We start from the raw sequence: 20,253 nt of genomic DNA on the forward strand, positions 1-20,253 counted from the left end.
ATTTCGTGCAGACAATGCAAAAACAAAGCGCAGCCTGGAAAAAAATAATAAATTTTATATTTCTTATTTATTTATTCCTTGACCACTGCGTTTAAAAAATCACAGTGGTCAACGAAGTCAGAATTTCCATACATGAGAGTGGCTTTGGACAACCCTGTCTCAAGCCGTGAGCTATACATTAAGGGCAGTTGTGATAAATATATTCCACACTACTTGACCTTTCCGTTTTTAACGCTCCTTTACTTGTCTTCCGCTGTCAGCGTTTTCTCCAGTTATGTCTCGGTGGCGGGAGTTCCTGATTGAGCACCGTGCCCGAAGACAAGACGTCGTCAGCAGCAGAGATATTCATTGTTTTTAGGAGACAATACTGCAGGGGTATAGGTGTTAACTATACTAGCTGCAATGTTCATTCTAAATTCGCCTTCATGGTAATCGGAAAAATCTGTCGGATATTATCACATTTTATGTTTTTCCTGCGAGTTCTTGTCTTTGCCATACACTTGGTTGTCCTCTTATGAAGTGCACAATGAGTGCCGGAACTGGGAGACTATTCAATGTGTCCAAACCATAACATCGATATGTATCCATGTAGATTTGTATTCATGTAGAGTATCATCCAAAACGCGGATGATAAGATTATCATCCGCTTTTTGATTCGCCAGCAATTTTCTTCTTTCCATCTGGGCAAATTTTCCTCTCACAGGAGCTTAGTGCCGCCATTAGTGAGCAGTCGACCACAGGCACCCCGGCGTACCCTGCCGTCCATCGGATTGAACATGCACTTGTGCTCTTGCAGTACGACAGCGACAGCACTGTATTCCGCCACGAAAAATATGACGTCGTTTGTGAATCATTTTAATAAACAAGCGAGAACGTTTCGGACGAGTGAATAAAAATTCAAAGAGTGAAAATTAGTGGATCATTCTCACATATAAATATGGTAACTGAAGCAAACGCCCTAACAACATGCCTCTCTTTCAATTCAACTTGCTGCAAAAAAGATTGAGCACATTTCAAATTTCGTAGAACAAATTTATATTAATTCTACCAGCACGGCTTCAGATGACAATTCTCGACTGTGGCCAGAATAACAGGGCGCTCATAATCTTTCCCTTGTAAATATTAATAGGGACTAAGGGGATGCCAGACTTATCCAAAGCAGTCAACAAGGTGTCTTACAAGGAGTTATTATTTGAATTACAAACAACTTTGTGATAAGCTAATATTCGTAAATGGTTAACGAACTACCTTGCAGATATCTATCTGTATGTTACAATGAACGCTATTCATAATCGAAAAGAAACGTTTCATGTGTTGTCTCATAGGCATCAATACTGGCACCTAATTTGGTTCTGACCCCAAAACATATACTGTTTTTTTTTCTTCGCAAAAAAAAAGTTAAGTATTGCCGAACGCTTCTTCCCTGCCCAAAGCTAGTTCTAGAGGTACAAACCAGATCCCAAAGTTTCAGCCTGAACCGATAACTTATTCAAAAGTTATGCGGAGCGCAATTCGTCTGCTTCGTTCGCAGGGCTTGTGGGGTGACGTCGGAATGCCGAGCTCTGAGTGGAGGATAGTGGCTATAGACCTCAGTGCGGCTTGCTTTGAGGTCTACCCACGATCCCTCAATCAGATCCAATCAGAGCTCGTCACCATAACACCTGTAAACGAAGCGAACGAACTTGCGCTCCCTCTAAGCGATTTCCTAGAAATTTCATTTGGGAAAATGGCGGCCGACAATGCTCTCGAATACATAAAGCTCTATGGCGCCAGAAATCGAAAACGGGCGAATATGGGCTCTATTTGCCCATCGCAATTTTCAGAAAATCAGGTATAACTTCTTCAATAAGATATTGGTTCCCGATGAAACTTTGGTATCTGGTTCTGACCCTTAGCGCTACCTCTTGGCGGAAGATGGGCGTTCGACGTCGCTTAGCTTATTTTTCCGGTGAAACAAACCCTTCATATTTTTTTTTCTGGTGATACCCTGTATATAAATTGCATATTAAGACGTTAAAGCCAAGGTCCGACATAGTGTGGCAATTTAGGTGCTTGTCACCAAGATAATTTTTCTGTTTCTTTTTTTGCTTTTGGAGTTTATAAGATAAGACGAGACACTTGTTCTTTTAGGAAGACGTTCACTCTACATTAGAAGTGGGATTGAAAACGATGTATGCAATGTGTGCAACAGTATTAAGTAGAATATCGAAATCTGTCCTTCAGAGAGTTCAGTTGGTGGGCTAAAATCACCAGATCCGGGGACTTTAGGGTGGACGATGTTGCCGCCGAACTTGCGATGTCGATGGAAGGGAGGGTGCTTATTCGTCAGCGCAGAATTGCGGGGTGGTTGTCTCGGCTGTAGGCTGATTGCTTTCGATACGGTTGAGATACGATACGATTGAGAAAGTGGCATGATACGATTGAGAAAGTGGCAGGGTTCGAACAAGTTCAGCAGCCGGCAGTCAGATTATGGCTAGGCGGCCCGGTCTTCGAGCAACCTTCTGTGGCCAGGAGGAGACACCTTGGTGTCCGGTACCTCTGACCCCTGGACGGGTGGGCGCCGTGACGACAGAAGGCCCGGCGAAACGGCGACGCTATGACTGGTTTAAGCTTGGCCGCGCGCGGTCACTGCTCGAACCACTCCCCACCCCACTCTTGAAGTGCTTCTCTCTTTCTCTTTCTCAATCATGGATCAATTAGACAGCGTTTTTTGGCCGCTCATGACTTATCTATTTCTGAATACTTTTTAATGAGTGGTTTTTTTTTGGGGGGGGGGGGGGGGGGGAACTAATATGATATTTTTCTTGCGGAATAAGTTATACACGAACTCAACTCTGTTACGTCACGGCGCGGTGGTGGCGCGTTGGGCGCATTTCCGGTCTGGGGCTGTGGGCGGAAGTCTCCATGTGAGACGTGTATTCCTGCGTTGTTCTGAAAAGAACCAGACGAAAACCTGCCTTCTCGTCAAAAGCCGCGACCGGGGGTGTACTAAAAGAGCCGAGAAAGGTTTGAAGGTCAGTTCAAGAGCTCGGTTCGTCCGAGAACGTCGATGTGCGCCGTGAAAAGGGAAAACCAGACACCGTCGGACCACGATTGCTTGGGCGGGAAACACTTTGGGTTGAATTCACGGATGCTTATGGTTATCAGATTTATTTGTTTTGTTTCAACATGAACGCCGGAAAACCATCAAGTCGTACGGACCACCAGGACTACGTTCAGTGCGTCTTCAAGCTCAAACGGCCCCGCCTGATCGTACGAACTGTCGTCTGCTCTTTCAAATGTTTGTGCTTGTCGTCTGCTTTTTAGAGGACACCGCCCTATAGACCAAATGTTGGCCCGGTACTTGCGATAAGAAGTAAGTGCAGGCCTCAAAAGACTTAAGTTTGAAGGTCGGTAAGGAAGCTCGATGTAAACAGTAGATACAAGGAGATGTTGATCATTGTTACCAGTGGCCATCACCAACTTGTTCTGATTCACTTGGTTCGATTCTGCTTGGGAGTTTTAGTATCGACGTTGACCATCTCACCTACGGTTCACGCTTTTGCAGCCCGAGCGACGTCTCGACTGAAAATTGAGAGCGAAATCTCATCATGCGAATCAGGTTTTAGCGTACATTTTCCGGCGTCCACGCGGAATGAATCGCCGCATGTCACATTATTCACGCGAAGTTTTGCGGTGTAGCGAGCATCGGTAATTGTGCTGAGGCCGCTCAAGTAGTCAGACATCGTCAGGAAGACGTAGAATCAACAATTCGAACGCGAAAAAGGCCAGGGGACTCACACCGACGCCGACAACATCGCGATTCAATGATTAAAGAGGTTATGACACGAAAATTAAACATATAGATTATTCTTGAAATGGAATGCTCATAGGCTACTTAGTATACACACTAAATTACGCGATTGTTAGAGCTCTGGTAATTGCAATATTCAATTTACGAATTTTTATCGTTTTCATCTGGTGACCAGGCAACACTGCCCAAGTTAGTCACACCATGGCGTCCATAAACCACGTGACCATGAACGCTCTCTCATTCTAGCAGGATTATAATTTAGCAGGATTATAAGAATATGCAATGGGTTCTAGCAGTATAGTTATCTCATATTTTATTTTTGGCGTGTCATAACTCCTTTAAAGGCGACGGCGAGCTACTTGCCCATACCCCATCGCGCATGCGCTGCGCCGGTGGCGTCCGCTAGGGGTGCACCGGTTTGTTTGTAGACATGAGTTGGTGTATATGTTTTGTTTTATGTTGTTTGTATATATCTATCGTGTCGCTGATAGGGAGGCGCAAACTCGCACTTGCTACGCGAGTTCCCATTTCGTGAAGCGGCTATTAAACTCGGCCGATTTTTCGATAGACTACGATTTGGGTGGAATTTTTCAGACCGCGGTCATAACCCTTTCTCAAATTCTAGAAAAAATATTTTATAGCAATAAAACGTTTCCGCGGAGTTACTGAATTTTTTTACAACGGTGACCGCGTTAGTTGCAGAAGGCGACTGTCTACTGCCAAGATTTGAAAAAAATCCCTACTTTTTCCTGCCAGTTTGCGCCAGCGATGGGAAGGCGGAAAGATGAGCCGTTAAGCAACGATAGAGAATATTTTTTTTTTATTTGCAGCTTCAATGTTGAAAATTTCTCTGCAATGGATAGCAATTTGTGTTCCACAGTAGGTTGCAGGAACAGTGACTGGAAAAGCTTTGCTTTTTTATCCTTGTTTCTGCAAGAAAAAAGGCGTTCGTCTTCAGCAGTGGGGGTGAGTCACGTCAAGGCGGGTTTGTGTGAGCCATGAGCCAAAAGAAAACTGTATACTCCGTTTCATACATAGCGTGCAACGCAGTCAAAGCTAGCGCACCGGTTTGCACTGCCGACCGCCTACGTTCGCCCCATAACATAGCCCTGCCCCTGCAAAAAGAAAAAAAAAAGTCGTAAATTGTGCATTTTTGAAGCTAGTAACTGATACTCAGTCTGATAGTGGCGTTATGATTTCGACGGAACACCGATTTTTTTTTTTTCAATAAAAAGAAAAAGATATTGTAAACTACTCCAAAGTCCAAATTGTTTTCCGTTTTCGTCCGTGCGGCAGTCGCTTCGGGTTTTCGGGTTGTGCGGCTTCCCCTGCCTTGCCGGTTTTGAGAAGATGGCGTCTTACACAGGAAGCTTTCCTCTCCTGCTCGGATATTTTCGGAGATTCGTTGTGTGAAGATCTCGAAAAAGTGCAAGCAGGTGATCGCCAACGCGTACGCGAGTTCAAGAACGCGCTTACCGGAGACGTTGGTCCGTGAAGTCCTGGAGACGGTCAGTAACGACACCAGAGTGTCTGGCAAGGTGGCGTCCCCGAAGCGAGGACCTCGCAACGTGAAAGTTTCGAGCACGCGGACCGTGTTGTGAACTGCCTTCTGTTATTTCTGGTGTTAAAATCGGCCTTGTGGCTTCAAAGTGAAACAAGCCTCGAGAAGGAACCGTGTTGGTGATGACTCGTGCCTAAGGCTTTGTCTTGACCGGCTAAGCGGACGATGCCCGTGGTTGCATTCCGAAACGTCTGGGTTCGTTTGCCTGCGGGACCGTAACCTCGGTCGGCTCCGTCTGCCTGAGGCACCTTAACCTTGGTCGGCTAAGTGTACGACGCACATGACTGTGCCTGTATTCCGAGGCCCCTGCTTTCCTCGGAAAAGGAAACAACACTCGATCCTGATCTCGAGTGCCGTGTGCTGTGTACGCGTCTATTGTGAATCACTCCCGGTTCATGGGGGCGCCGGCACCCGAGCAGCGAGATACTGCCGTCTGGATGACTTCCATACACCGGCGAGTATTTGGACTCTGAAGGAAACTTCCATGAAGTCACATCACGCGAGGGTATGCCAAGCCGTCTGACCAATGGCAGTGCGGTACCCTCATCCCAGTATTCGTTGTATAAAGGACCGTCCACCGCACTCTCAGGGTACTCTCTAATTTTCACCATGTAAATAAACGGCTTTAAATAGAGACGCCCTGGATCTCGACCTTTCTTCCTTTTTGACGAGGCCGGCGCGGGGTTCAAACGGAACACCAGCCCCTAGTCTACCCCCTTATAAATAAAAAGCAACAAGAAAATAGGATTTGAAATGTACACTTCCGCAATGAGCACAATGTTTGTACAAAAAATACGTCGGGGAAAAAAAAAAAACTTTGCGCCCGAAGTGGATTCGAACCACTGCCACCGAGAAGTCGGTATCTCCAGAGCAGCGCCTTGTACCGCTCGTCCACAAAAGGCGCGGAGTAACATTTTTTTCTTTTTCATGTGCGCTATTTCAGTACCTTTCCCAGCGTTGCACGCTATGTTTGAAACGGAGTATAGTTCGTGACAGGTAGAGTTTAGCGAAAACTCCCCCCTCCCTCCCCCCCCCCCCCCCTTCCCCTACTTTTGCAGAGCGATTGAGAGGAACGGCGACCTCTTCTCCGGCGTTTACATTGGAAGCCCGATTTTCAGCTCGAGCCATGAGCGTTGCCGTGCCTACGGTATACCTTGCGGTAACGCTATACAAGACTGCATAACAACGCCATCGGCGTGTTTTTTCTTTTCAGCGCTCTTGGAAAATAAATATTCAAATTTGCAGTATACTACACCTGTGACCTGTCTACCGTGTTATTCGCATCGTCCAGACCCACCTCGCCAAAACTGCCCGTTCTAAGCACACCTCACGATCGGAACGACGCGTCTAAAAATGCTAGTCATCTCTTTATTTTCCTTTTGAATTAACCAAAAGCAGGTACCCGTAATCAGTCTTTTGGAAGTCCTTGGAGCAAAGTTTCATGTTCCTTGTCACGGCCTTCCAGCGCATGAATTACGAACTCATTCCCGAAGTCTATCGCTCGTGAACAGTTCTTTCCTGTACTTTCTGGGATTAATAAACGTTTCGTAGATCGTTCGCAAGTGCTTTGCACTACTAGCGGAGGCTTTTGCCGTCACGTTGAGCACAGATTGTGCTCAACGTGACGTGATGTCTCATGTCAACTGGTGAAATGCGACGTCACGGTCCTTTTATGCGACGATGTTTCGAAGCTCACCACAGCAATTCCTCTCAGAACGCACTTGCTCTTTCCACGAACACTGCCTTATGCACGAACACGCCGACACGAACAGCAGCACCAAGGCTGGCAGTCCCCTGTTACCTTCTTAGATATATATAGTCAGTAAAAGTTTATTGCAGGAGACATTCGGACTGTCACCCTAGGCGTGGCTTGAGGAGAGAACAGGCTCTGAGGGAATCCTTGTCGTGAAGGAACGGCTGGGCTCAGAATGTCCACTCCAGGCCCGTGTTCTCCAAATACAGCAGCAACGAGTCCAGGATCATTGCAATTCTGGCCCAGTTTCCATCAGGCCAAGCCCAGCCCTCCGGGCTGGATGGCCTCGAGGCGGGTGGTAGAAGGCTAAGCGCCCTCTTTCTTGCGTCGGTGAAGTGACCGCACTACCACACGAGGTGGTGCAGGTTTGCACTCAAGGTTTCTTTGCAGCAGGGACATATCTCGGGCTCATCCAGTGAACGTTGCCGTTGCATCTGCTGCGGCTGTGGTAGGTAGCTGCCACCGTCCCCTCCGACGTCCCCGCTTTTCTGGTTCTTTGTTCGACCGGTAGATGGCGAGCAGCGAGGTGGAGTTGTAAAATGCATTTGTCGCAGTCACATCTGTGGTTCACAACGGCTTCAATGAGCAATTTATTTTTATTTTATAAACGCTTTAGTGGGGTTTAAAAAAGCAACTTTGGACAGTGGAAGCCGTCGCCACCAGCTCGGACTACCCTTGGCGCTCCAATCATGCGGCGATGCCGGTCGAAGGTAACAGGTAAATTTTCCAAACCAACTTTGACTTGAGAGATGGCTTTCGAGTCTTCACACACTGTTGTTTGTGTCTGCAGCAGTGGAGTTTTCGGGAACAAATGTTGAGTTTCGAGATATGCTTGTCCAATGGGTGGCGTAGGATTTTCGGTCGCGCTGGGATGCTGGAAACGTCTTTATTTTCTCGATGAGAAATCTCGAAGTAGCTTGAAAAATTGCTGAAATTCACTATAGTCATGTTGTTGAGGAGCGCTGTGTCGCCATGATCTTTCGGAGGGTTGCACGCTGCAAATTCCTGGTGCATCGACGCACCTTGCGCTACTTTCCAAACATGAAGGGGCTTTAATCAGCCGTAAAGCGCTGGATATCCTGACCTATCCAAATACCGCCATCGTTTGATCCTGCGGCGGGCGCTCCTATTGGATCGAGACGCGCATGCCCCTATTAGTCTCCAGTGGCTGCCGGTAACGCGCCGCCGCGCTGCCGCGCTAAATATACTGGGTGTCTCAAAGAGCGGCCAGGCTCTTTAAAACGACAGCCAAACTAAGTTTCTTAACCTATCGCGCTCCGATTTTGTGCAGGGTGGCCTACAGGAGGTGCACTTTTTTCTTTTATAAGATTTGCAAAGAGCGAAATTGCCTGAGAAACAAGTAAACAAAAGAAAAAGTCTTAACTCCTATAAAAACCCAGCGAAGCCACCGGTCTTCAAACAATAGGACGCCCTATTGTTTCACGACTGGTGGCTTCGGTGCGTTTCCATAGGAGTAAAAACCACTTTCTTTCTTCACTTTTTCCACAAATTAATTCGCTCTTTTCAATAAAAAAAAAATGCACCACCTGTGGGTAAGGCTGCGCAGAATCGAAGCGTGATAGGTTAAGAAATTCAATTTAGTGGTCGATTTAAAAAGCCTGGTCGCTATTTGAGACATTTGATAGATTGGCGGCGAGGCTCCATCGTTTTTGGCTCAAGTGCGTCCCAGCATGCACCGGCTTGGCGGTACTTGTTTATGTGTGAGTGTGTAAAACATTTAATGAGAAAAAATGTGAAAGAAGTAGTGGTCGCACTCGCGCGTGACTTCTTTCAAGGGGACTTTTCCCTTATAAAGCCTCCATTCTAAATTTTCTGACGGAGGCCGCCCGACGTCGTGCAATCGTGCAGGATCCGTAAGATTCGGATTCGTCTTTCAGAGTCGCCAGCAGGTCTGATCCACTCCTCGTAGGAGCTAGGGGTGTCTTGGCCCAGCTGGGCCCAAGCATCGCTCCTTTCTGTGGCGAGAGCCTTACATTCTTAAATCAGGAGGTTAAGTTTTGGGAGAGTGCCGTCTCCTTTGCATATTCGACATCCTTGGTCGGAGGGTTCGTAATCAGGGTTCAGCTTTCTTTCCTTGATGGTCTCAAATGTTTGAGTCATGTATGTCGTTGCTGCGGCACCCGTACCAGTTCGTCGCAATATCACCATTTTCTTGCGTTCGAAGTGGTTCGGGCGAATGGGATTTTGTTCGGGGTTCCAGGCTTCCTCCGAATCGATGCCCCCCGCCCTTCCATTCTTTTTTGTGCTTCCGCATACCTTCAACCGGGTCGTATGTTGTATCGGCAGTTTACTGTTAGTCGATGAAGGGTCGGATTCTCTGGTGCCACACGAGGGGTGAGGACTGTTTAGCTCGTGTGTCTCGGGATCCATCGGATGCAGACCTTTGTTTCGTGCGCAGAGAATAGGTGCAGAGCCGTGTGGAAAATGCGTTTGATGGTTCTGCACGTCGTGGCTCCATGTCTTTTGCATTCTCGGACGACGTGCTTCGAGTCCGTAAATGTGTTTATAAAATTGAAATTCATCCAGTGATTTAATCAGACGCATTTACCAGTCTTAAAATGATAAAGTAGACACGAACGTGCGGAGGGCTCTGGAGAACCATCACCGGGAGGAGGGGCGCGGCAACGATTTCAACAATTTTCGCTACTCTTAAAAACAAAAACAAAAAAAAAAACTTTTTTTTTTGTTAAGGAAATAGAAGGCTGACTGAAACAGCGGTCTCCTAAACTTGCTGACAATTGTTTTCAAGTGTAAAATGAACACATGTACACTTGCTGCATGAAATTGACTAGAACTCGAAGCGGCTAAATGAGGGTAACAATTTGAATGGAAATTAAACATTATGGAAAATCTTGTAGCATCAAATTGACTAAAACTTGACACTGCTAAATGAATCTACTACTTCTAAATTAAGACTGAACGTTGCGCTAATTCTTTTTCATATTACTAATAGAAAATATGAAAGTAGTATTTAAGCTGATATTGAGCAACTCTACGAGAAACCTGGAACTGGCCTAAGGTCCTCCTGTACTTCGTCTCACCGTACGATTGACTAAAGGCAAAAGCTACGGACCGCAAGATCCAATATCGAGCCACTTAGAAATTGTGCGGTATTTCGCTTCGATGACCGTATCGGTGCCCGCGTCTAGGACCACTGATGAGGGGACGGGTGGACAGTGGTTCAAATCAAAGAGCACTGAGTGACTCAACAATTTTACATCGGAAAGAAAGCCACGACATATAAGCTTTTTGCAGCGTCGGAGCTATAGAAATCAAGCGGCGCTTTTTGGATTCGAGTATAATTCGTCCACCCCTCCTAATCAATGTTAAGCGTGTCATAGTGTAGCGTGGAACGTGATTGGACCTAGCGGCCCGTGGCTTTGGCCGTTAGTCCATTGTAGGATGTGCAACCTGTTGTTTGGGGTCTTCTCTATTGGTGGCTGTTTGTCGTGGGTGGTTAAAGGAAGCCCGGGGAATGAAACTAGCTCACTCCCCCTGATCTTGTTGTGGTGTGTAAAAGTGACTACTGGTTGTCTTTTTCTTGGATTTCGTTCTTGCTTGGGGTAAAAGTTAGTTTGTAAGGAATTTTTTCACAGCAGTTTTTGCTTTTCTTTTGATATTAATATATCTTCTATTTTCAACTTTGTTTGATCTCTCTCTCTCTCTCTCTCTCTATATATATATATATGTATATATATATATATATATATATATATATATATATATATATATATATATATATATATATATATATATATATATATATATATATACACATACATAAATATATATATACATATATAGTATGGTGTTTAAATATGTTTAACTAACGCCTCCAGAGTCTTTAGGTAAGTATTAGAGTTGAGCAGCTTTTGGCGAATATTCAAATTTATGTTCGAAATTGCAAGTTTTTAAAATATGGCCTTGTTAGATGACATCTAGTAGAGTTATGGTTCGTACTAGTACATGTTTGTCCACGGGGACAAATAGTGTGGTTGTGTATATCAAATCTATAAAAATAAAAGGAAAGCTATCATGTGAAGTAATAATTTCTGTGATGTTTCTAGAAGGAAGAAAACTAATGGGGATATGTGATTTTTTGATGGTATCCATTTAAATAATTTTGTGTTTTGCCATCGTTTTGCCAAGAGTAATTCCATCTCCTACGTGCTCATCCCATTATTGTATTTGTTATATTTTGTTTTTATTTTGGTATGTGAATGTATTCGTTATTATAGCGAGCCGAGTTTGCAAATGTTTCGTCTAGATTGTTCCCTAATATATTAGAGTGGCTTTTGACGTAAAAAATGACGTTGTATTAAATGTATTTAGTGATTGGATTCTATGTTTTATTTTGTTAACTAAAGGCATTTCATTATTTGGATTTGCCAATGCTTGTAGGATTGAGAGGCTGTCCGTGTGTATCTTACAATGGTGTTCATTTCTTGTTGCAAGAATATATTCAAAGGCTTTCAATATGGCAAAAGCCTCTGCATCCAATAGTCTACTTTGTTTGGGTAAGCGATATTTTCTATTTTTAATCCCTCTATTGTTTTTCAGAATAATGAATGCTGCTCCCACCTGATCTAAGCACACTAAACCATCTGTATAGAGTGATATGACGTTAGTTATTTGAGATAGAGTAATCGAATTCATTCTTTGGAATGATATATTAAATCTCTTCGTTGGATCAGTTTTCCAAAGGTCTATAGAATATGATACTACTGTGGGAGAAATACCAAGGCTATCGAATTGGGCGGGTTTTGTACGTTCGAAGACATTAAACATAAATGATTTTACGTCAAATGTGATGTTCATTGGGATGGTATTACATAGTAAAGGTAGACTTATGTAAGAAACTGTGCGGAACACTCTCGCTGTTTTGAGCAGTGGTAGTTTTTGTATGAATCGTAATTGTTTTAACATATATAAATTGCATTATGATCTGCAACACGTGGATGATCTGTACATTACATATCTTTTTATGCTGCATAAGTATATTTCACGTATTTGACTGGATGTAACACCCCAATTTGTTGAGTATATTTTTGAAATATTGGCTGTATGGATTCGGACTTTCTGTTTAGTCTATTGAAGGTGTGGAAGGAAGTTTAAATTTGAGTCATAAATGACTCCTAAAATGTTAAGTTGTGTCACTAATTCCAGCTTATGATGGTGAAATTTTATTAAGGGGGGTCTTTTTATATAGTTCAACTCTAGTTATTATTAGACATTTACATCTCGAGTAGTTAAAGTATAATTTATGTTCGTTTGTCCACTGTCCCATTTCTTGCTGTATTTCAATAGTTCTTTCTTCTAATTCTCTTCTTGAGTTTCCTTCTATGACAACCACGATGTCATGTGCAAATGCTTCTAGATATATGTGATTTGGAAAGGTTCTTTCTAATAACCCTGATAGTAAAATATTCTATAGTAAAGGGCTTTGTAGAGAGCCCTGGGGGCATCCCATATTAATTTATTGGTTTAGTTCTTGTTTTTCGGGGGTAATATATCTCAGGGTTCTATCGAGGAAGAATGAGTATAGCATATTGTATAGATTACTAAGGCGAGAATGGTGTTTTAAATAGGCCAAAACTACCGGATAACTTAGCTGTTAAATGCTCCCGTGAAATCTAGGGATACCAACGCGACAATTGTTGGTTTATATATATTTTTTTGTAATGTGTAGATCATGTGAACATAGCTTGTGTAGATGATGCAAGATGTGTGAACCGAAATTGTAGTGGGTGTAGTAGTTTTTTTTTTTTTAGTTAAAGGGCCACTCCGCTTCATTTTTGGTTTTGAAAAAACAATGCAGTCCTCTTCAGTATCGCCTAGGAAGACCACACGTCAAATATTACGACGCAGATCTGTCTAAATGTTTCTTAAACGGTCCGGCAAACTTTGCAACTCACCAAGTTGCCGAAATCGGCTGACTCGAGCGGGCGAATTCAGGCGCAACCAACAGCGCAGTCAAGGTTACGTTATGGGCGGAGCCAACATTGAGCTAAACGCCATCTACATGGCCCCCTTGTGCTTGTTTTTACTTCTCCGATCGAGCGTAGCGCGTGACGTCAGCAACGTTGCCTTTCGGCGCTCAGCGGTGTCCACGTGATTGACGTACGCGCCTGCGCAGCGCGCTTCTTGGGAGCAGACCAACCGCCCGCCGTGGTCCCGCCGTTACCGCCGGCTTCCGCGTCACAACCACCGTCGTCGTCTCACCGTTTGTGATTATTGCCTCTCGGAGTTTCGTCCACACTATGGACACCACGTGCGCAGAGTCCCAGACTTAGGCCGCAGTTGTGCAGACGTCGTCGAATGCCGTAGACACCGAAACGTGGCGAAGAGTGCGGTGCAGACGACACTCGCGCCTGCCGCACGCCCGCCCGCCCCCATCCCGCCCGTCGTTGGGCCGAGGACCACGTGACCTCTCGCACGACGTGATGGCCATGTACATGGCGGCCTGAGGCCAATGTTGCCGGACGGAGCCGAAGTTTCGGTTTCGATTTCCGCTCGTGTTTAAAATTAGATTTAAAAATATATATCCCATTTTTCGCGAAGCAAAAGACGTAGTGTCTTTTACTAGGGCTTTTTAATTCGAAATCACTCATTATCCCGAAATCTTCGGAATTGAGCGGAGTTGCCCTTTAAGAAAGGAATATAATCTGCTATAGAGTGCACGTTGTAAAACCTTTCCGCGTATGGAATTTAAGCAAATTGAGCGATAGGCGTTGGGTGTTGCTTTGTCTTTATCGTTTCTTATTTAGTAGTATTATTTTCCCTTTCTTCCACACTTTTGGAAAATATCCAGATGTTAGACAAGAGTTGAATAACGCTAAGAAAAATTCGTGGTGATTATGCCAGAAAACTTTAAGAAACGTAACATTAATTTTGTCTAATCCGGGGGCGGATTTCAGTCGAAGTTTATTTATTATGTTGATATTTCTTGAAATGTTAGTTGAACATCAGGAGAAAAAAATTAGGGAGTGCATAAATATTACCATAGGTTAGTTATATATAATGAATCTTTTGTGATGTCGTCTGTTGGATCACTGAGCCTAAAATATATTGAACTGATTAATTAAATGAAGAAGTAATAGTAATATTTTCTTTCAATATTGGTGGAAAAGTTAGTGGTGATTTTAGCTTATTAAATGGATGTTTGTATGGGATTTCGAATATAGACTTTTTTTTTGGTAGCGGAGCATAATTATTGCCAAGTGAAATTCAAGCGTGAAGGATGGCTTCTTTGTATGTAGTTCGGTAGTCGTAATAAATTTGTTTTTGCCGTGATCGAATTTCTGTGTTATATGATCTTTGGTACCCTTTTCTCAGTGCATAAGGTTAAGATCTCATGATTTGTAGATCGACTGACCACCAGGGGACTGTGCGATTTCCGGAACGAACATTTCGTTCACACTTTTTTGTCCAAATTAAGAATTTTCTGTATAATGTATCCAAAATGTGATCTATCCATTCTGGTGAGTAGTGTACCCAGGTCTTAAACCAATCATCTTATTGTATAAGTGCTTCTATTTTTTAATAGCTTTTTAAGGTTAATTTTTTGTATGGTTTGTCTTTGATTAAAGAATCTAAAGGCAATCCAATTATGATCACTTAAATTATCAATTTCTAATACTTTCCAATGTGTAGCGTTGTGAGCTAAAGAAGGGGTTATGACTAAAGGGTCTATCAAAATTTCTCCATTTACAGTAGAGAATCTAGGAATGGAGTGTTAATCGCTTAATTTGATATGATCATGCGTTAATACAAAAATATTTAATTGATCCACACGATCATCATCTACTTTGTACCCCCTATTGGTGTGTCTTGCATTAAAATCTCCGGCAATGATTATGTCGTTTTTTTTTTATTGTTATGATTGACTGAAGTCTCGTTCGAAATGTGTTAAATGAAGTTGTAGGAGATATGTAGACATTTAATATTGTTACTGTTTTGTTTGAATATGTATACTGAAAGGCTATTAGTTCTTTTTCAAGTAGTTCTGAAAAGATTGAACAAGATTGCTCTCTAGCTATAATGGCACATTTGGGGTTTTGGGGTAGTGGAAACACGGTTTCGAGTTTAGAATACTTGTAATGGTGGTTCTTGTATTAGAATGAATTCAGCGTTAGTTTCAGTGTATATAATGACAAGATTATTAGTGGCAGCCCTTGAGATCTCCAAGTTAATTTGTGATATTTTATTTATTAATCAACCACCCACATATTTTTGTTGTTGTTGTTTTGCTTTAGTGAGGTGTTTTTGCTTATAGATTTTACTCGGGCTGTTCATTCTTAATTTTTTTCTTCAAATTCTAATGTTATTTGTTATTATTACATTTGTTTTTACTTATTTTGGGCAATCTGTTCGAGACCGGAGTTGTGAAACATGGAAGGCGCGTGTACCGCATTCGCGTGCTCCGAAAGGGTGGTTGGCATTGACCCTTCGGTTGATACATGCACGGCATTTACCCTCCTCGCAGTTTGTTATTCTGCACTCTTGTGCAAAGTGGTTGCCCGCACAGGTGGAGCAGAAGATTATCTGTGACGCATATTTGGCTTTAGTATGTCCTGTGGTGCAACATTTGTCGCTCCTTGGGACATAGAAGTTCTCTGTTACGGAGCAGGATGTCCAGCCTAGGCGCAGTTATTTTTTTTTCGTTTAGTTTCTTCGTAGACCTTGGCGTTCACTTAAAAAATGTAAGTGTTGTTCCCCGATTATTTTTTTAATGAAATTCGGTGATGGAAGTACGGAAGTGCAATTTCGACCTCTGGGTTTTGTCTTTGAAGTGTTGTGAAGAACTTCGCAGATAAAATGTCTGGGTTGACATCCGAGACACGAAATTGTGGTCGATGTTTTGTCGTTTTTTTTAGCACCAGCATAACTTTGGAGCTTGGGTGAATGTCAATTGCGTCCTGAAAATTCCGCAGTCCTTCTGATGATGATGATTGTACTGACAATTCTTCTCTAATGTCTCGCATTGAAACTTCCCCCAGTCCCAGGCTGTGTTGTTCAAACACCTATACCACTGTAGTATTGTCACCTAAAGACGATGGATATCTCTGCTGCTGAAGACGTCTTGTCTTCGGGCACGGCTCTCAATCAATAACTCAAGGCACTCAAATATAACTGGAGAAAAAGCGGATAGCGGAAGACAAGTTAAGCAGCGGTAAAAAAGAGAAGGTCAAGCTGTCGGGAAAATTTTGAGCGAAATTGCGCTTATTGTATAGCTCCCGGATTCAGACAGGGTTGTCCAAAGACACGCTCATGTGTGGAAGTTCTGACTTCGTTGAGCACTGTCATTTATGAATCGCAGTTGTCAATTACAAATAATGAAATAATAAAAATTTAATTTAATCTTTCTTTCCAGACAACGCTTCGTTTTTGCACTGTTTGTCCGAAATGCCTTGGGCCGTTCGCTGGATCATTATACCTCAAGTTTAAAGGTTATGTCTCTACGACAGTTTTTTTCTTCGCCTGTGTCAAGATGAAGATTTTTATAAGTCATTTTGAACTTTCGCTACAGAACCTTTAACTGCAAAAGTCGTAAAGTCGTTTTACATTTTAAAATTTTATTTTCAAGCCGTCGTTGCTTGACGTGTTCTCTTGACTCTCCCGTGGACTTTTGGAGCTAACCTTTAGTTTTGGTTTCGCGAGGACTTATCAATTTAGAAAACTTTTTAAGTTAAGGTGATCAAACACGTTGCCGGGACGGAGTTTAGTCAAGTACATGACGTACGCGACATGATTAATTGACTCTCGTTTATTAACCCTTCAAGAGTGGCAGGAGGCATCGCGTGACAATGGACAATGGATGCATATTTTTTTTTCATTTCAATACTTCCGAAATGTCATACTGGTGTCGTGTTCTAAACTCTGGAAGACCGCGTTGATTACGGGGATGACTCGGGACGACCATAAAAGTCCGGGAGATTGCCGACAGCAACGTGCACTGGAAGCCTGCGATCAGGCAGAATGTCAGAGGACGCTGGTTTCGTTGTAGCACTGATGCTGGGTGCTGTCCTAGCAGGTAAGTGTGACAATGCCTGTGGTATTAGATAATAAACGACGTGAACCAAACAGCTTTGTTCGCGATGAGCTACTTAGATTATGTCTAAACACGCTAAACTCTCTAGCGAAAGTTTGGTAGAAACTGACCTGCCTCAAATGTGGTTAAACACATTAACAATTTTGGAATTAGTAACCAAAATTACAAGTCACATTGATTTTTCTCTCGCGCAGTTGTTAATGTTTTAAATTTGTTCTGAGAGACTAAGATGCTTTGCCGGACACAATGAAAAACCTGACGTCAAAAGCTTAATACGCACTCACTACAATATCATAGTACAGTGTGTTTCAGACGGATTAAAAGAATTGTATTGGTTTGAAATCAATGCTGGGTAAACTCACGCAAGAAAAAAAAAGAAAAGACAAAAAACAACGCGCAAACTGCTTTAACTTTTTAGACTGCCTGATCCACTTGCAGTTTATACAACGTGTGACGTAACCCCCCGGCAAGCGAGAAAAATGTTAATATTGGTTACATTTCTTGTATGACGTTTTCGTAGTAGCTGGTTTGAATTTAGATATAGGAAATAGCATGCTGGGAAGAGTGATGCCTGGATATTCCGAAAACCTGCTTTAGTTTGGGTACCTCGAGAAATCGCCGGTGCTCCCCTTAAACAATACGATGGCGGCTGAGGGAAGTTGTGAAGAAATCGTACTGGTTTTGTTGTTTGTGGTCTGCATAACCGTGAGCAATAGACCCTTCTCTAAAGTTCGTCAAGCAACATTGGTGGTCGCCATTGCTTGGACACGAGGCATCTGGTTGGTTCCGAGCCCTGGCCGAACGCTGACGTCACACTCCTGTCAAATACGAGCTCAGAGTTCGTGACCAAGCAATGGTAGACAGGCGTTGGTGTGGACTTTTGAAAATGGTGTATTTTGAGAACTCGAGTTCTAGAATTACATCCGACGCCTGTGCGGACCTAATCTAAGCTATCAATGCACTTATACAGCAGCAGGGCTTCCTTCGGAGAACATTGTGTACCCGAGAATCATTGAATCCAGAGATCTGAATGGCGAAAGAACCCTCTACATTCGACCCGGACTCGTGCTGAGCCTCGAAAAGAGCAGAGTGTTCTCGGACAACTTTGTTTTCTCAGAAGACGACGGTGTAAATCGGCACGAGATACTCGTGAGTACATTCGAGTCTTGCTGGTTTCAACGGGGCGTCGTGTTTTAGACTTTACAGAATTTTCTAAATAAACGCCGTAAAAGCTCCACTAATGCTGTCTTTTCGGGTGATTTATGTGGACAGGGGACCTAATATATGGAATAATGATAAGTCGTACACGTAGCTTTAGCTGTTTAATGCGCTTTTTATTATTGCAAATAAACATAGGGTTTCGCTTAGAAGCTTGCTGAGCTTCGACAAATACCCCTAAATCAGTCATTTGTAAAAAAGGTTGGTGCACGTGCTCCCTTTGTCTGAGGCCAGATTCACGAAACGATCTTATATGACACAACGGGTGCGTGCGACAAAACCTAAGAACAAATTCGGATTCCCGAAGCGAAATCATCGTAAGTTTTGGGTAGGGTACGGTGAAATCCTACGACAGCTCCAGACGTGTCTTACGCACGTTTTACGATCAAATCACCATGGCCGGCAACATCGGTCGCTTTCGTCGTCGCGACGATCGACCAACGGGCATTTATGTTTTTACGTGCTCTCTGCGCGCGTCCCAACTTCAAGCAGGAAGAGAATACCAATAAGTACCCGAGACTGAACGCCGCGCAGACGAACGCTGCAACTGGTACGGATACCCGGAAAAAGCTACATCGGCAATAGGAAGTTTCCGGAGACCTCGTATTCCCCTCCTCTAAGCCCTCCGTGACGAAGAAGCCGCTATTGCGCCTGCGCCCCGATGGCCTTGACTGTAGAGTTCCAGGTACCGTAGCGGGTTAAGGAGAGCGTTGCGGGACGGCGAAAGCGATCTACGAAAACTTCTTAATGATCGACCAAGCGATCGCCAAGGGCGGAAGGAGGGCTAGGCCTCGCAATGTACTCCAACACAACGTTGCTTTGACGGTCCCTGGCCAAGGCCGTCTAACCACGAACGGCTGGCTTGCCTAGCGTAATATGCCCGCGCGATTTTTGTGGGCCCTTCCCGTATGAATAGTTTGAACCCTGACCTCTATTTTTAGGGAAGAGGGTCAGACTCTTGCACTTGTCGTCCCCTTATTTTCGGAATCAGCGGTGGTGAACGATCTCGTCGAAAAGGGGTCCACTCCCTTCGATTCCATTTCCATTTTCTGTGTTATAGTGCTCAAATAAACGCCTTATAGATTGATTCGCGACATAGGTACGTACACTTTATTCAGTATGTCGTTTTTATTCCCACATGACGGTACACCAACACATGTCGAATTAGAGCACTTTTCGCGAGCAACGCAATCCCGGTCCAACCTTCCTCTGCCGAGCGTCACGTCAGCACCGAGCTGCGGTTGCCGAGTGGCCCAGCGATTCGTATAACCGGTTATAAAAGATCGGTCCCGAAGGGTTACCAAGACGCAGTCCAATATCGCGGTGCCAGAGCGGTTCCGCTCCCAATGTGAACGGGCATTTACGTGGCTCTCGCTGACACTCTTGTAGTTCAATCGTATCTCCCTGAACGTCGTCTCCCTCCTGCATTCCCGGGGTCACGAAGAACGCCGCGGCGATTTGGTTTCCTGTGCGACGCTTTGCAGAGCCATGCGGACCGTCTCCTTTTAGCAAACTATGGTAGTAGCGTTGACTTTGTAGCGATCGAGTTCGTCGCAAACGACCCTGGCGGTTATCCCGTCCTCGGCAGTGCCGGGTATTTGGGACTGTTTAAATTGATATAATTATGTCGACATTACACCACACTGACACGATACCCAAACAAGCTCTGCCGGAAAAGGCACGTGATCCAAAATCCACGTCCTTCGCTCTTGAAGAGCGCTCCGATTGGCTGTTATAGCAACAACCAATCGTTCTTGTTTTTCGGTACGAGAAAGCCCCTTTCCTCATAATCTTGTTAGCTGTTTTCATAAGCTATAAGAAGTTCGTGAATTTGGCCTCTGGGTCGCCAAAATGTA

General features: G+C 43.9%; 1 protein-coding gene across 1 annotated transcript in view; it reads left to right on the forward strand.

Moving 5' to 3' along the window:
- The first annotated feature begins 17,106 nt into the window (after window positions 1-17,106).
- The window catches only part of LOC120838085 (venom metalloproteinase antarease-like TtrivMP_A), a 42,652-nt gene continuing 39,505 nt past the window's right edge, over window positions 17,107-20,253 (forward strand). The window contains exons 1-2 of the mRNA XM_040207838.1: window positions 17,107-17,161; window positions 18,150-18,328. Of these exons, the coding sequence (XP_040063772.1) occupies window positions 17,107-17,161; window positions 18,150-18,328 (234 nt within the window). The remainder of the gene's footprint in view (window positions 17,162-18,149; window positions 18,329-20,253) is intronic.

The sequence above is a fragment of the Ixodes scapularis genome, unplaced genomic scaffold, assembly GCF_016920785.2.
Source record: "Ixodes scapularis isolate PalLabHiFi unplaced genomic scaffold, ASM1692078v2 PGA_scaffold6__148_contigs__length_123643588, whole genome shotgun sequence".
Classification (NCBI taxonomy): domain Eukaryota; kingdom Metazoa; phylum Arthropoda; class Arachnida; order Ixodida; family Ixodidae; genus Ixodes; species Ixodes scapularis.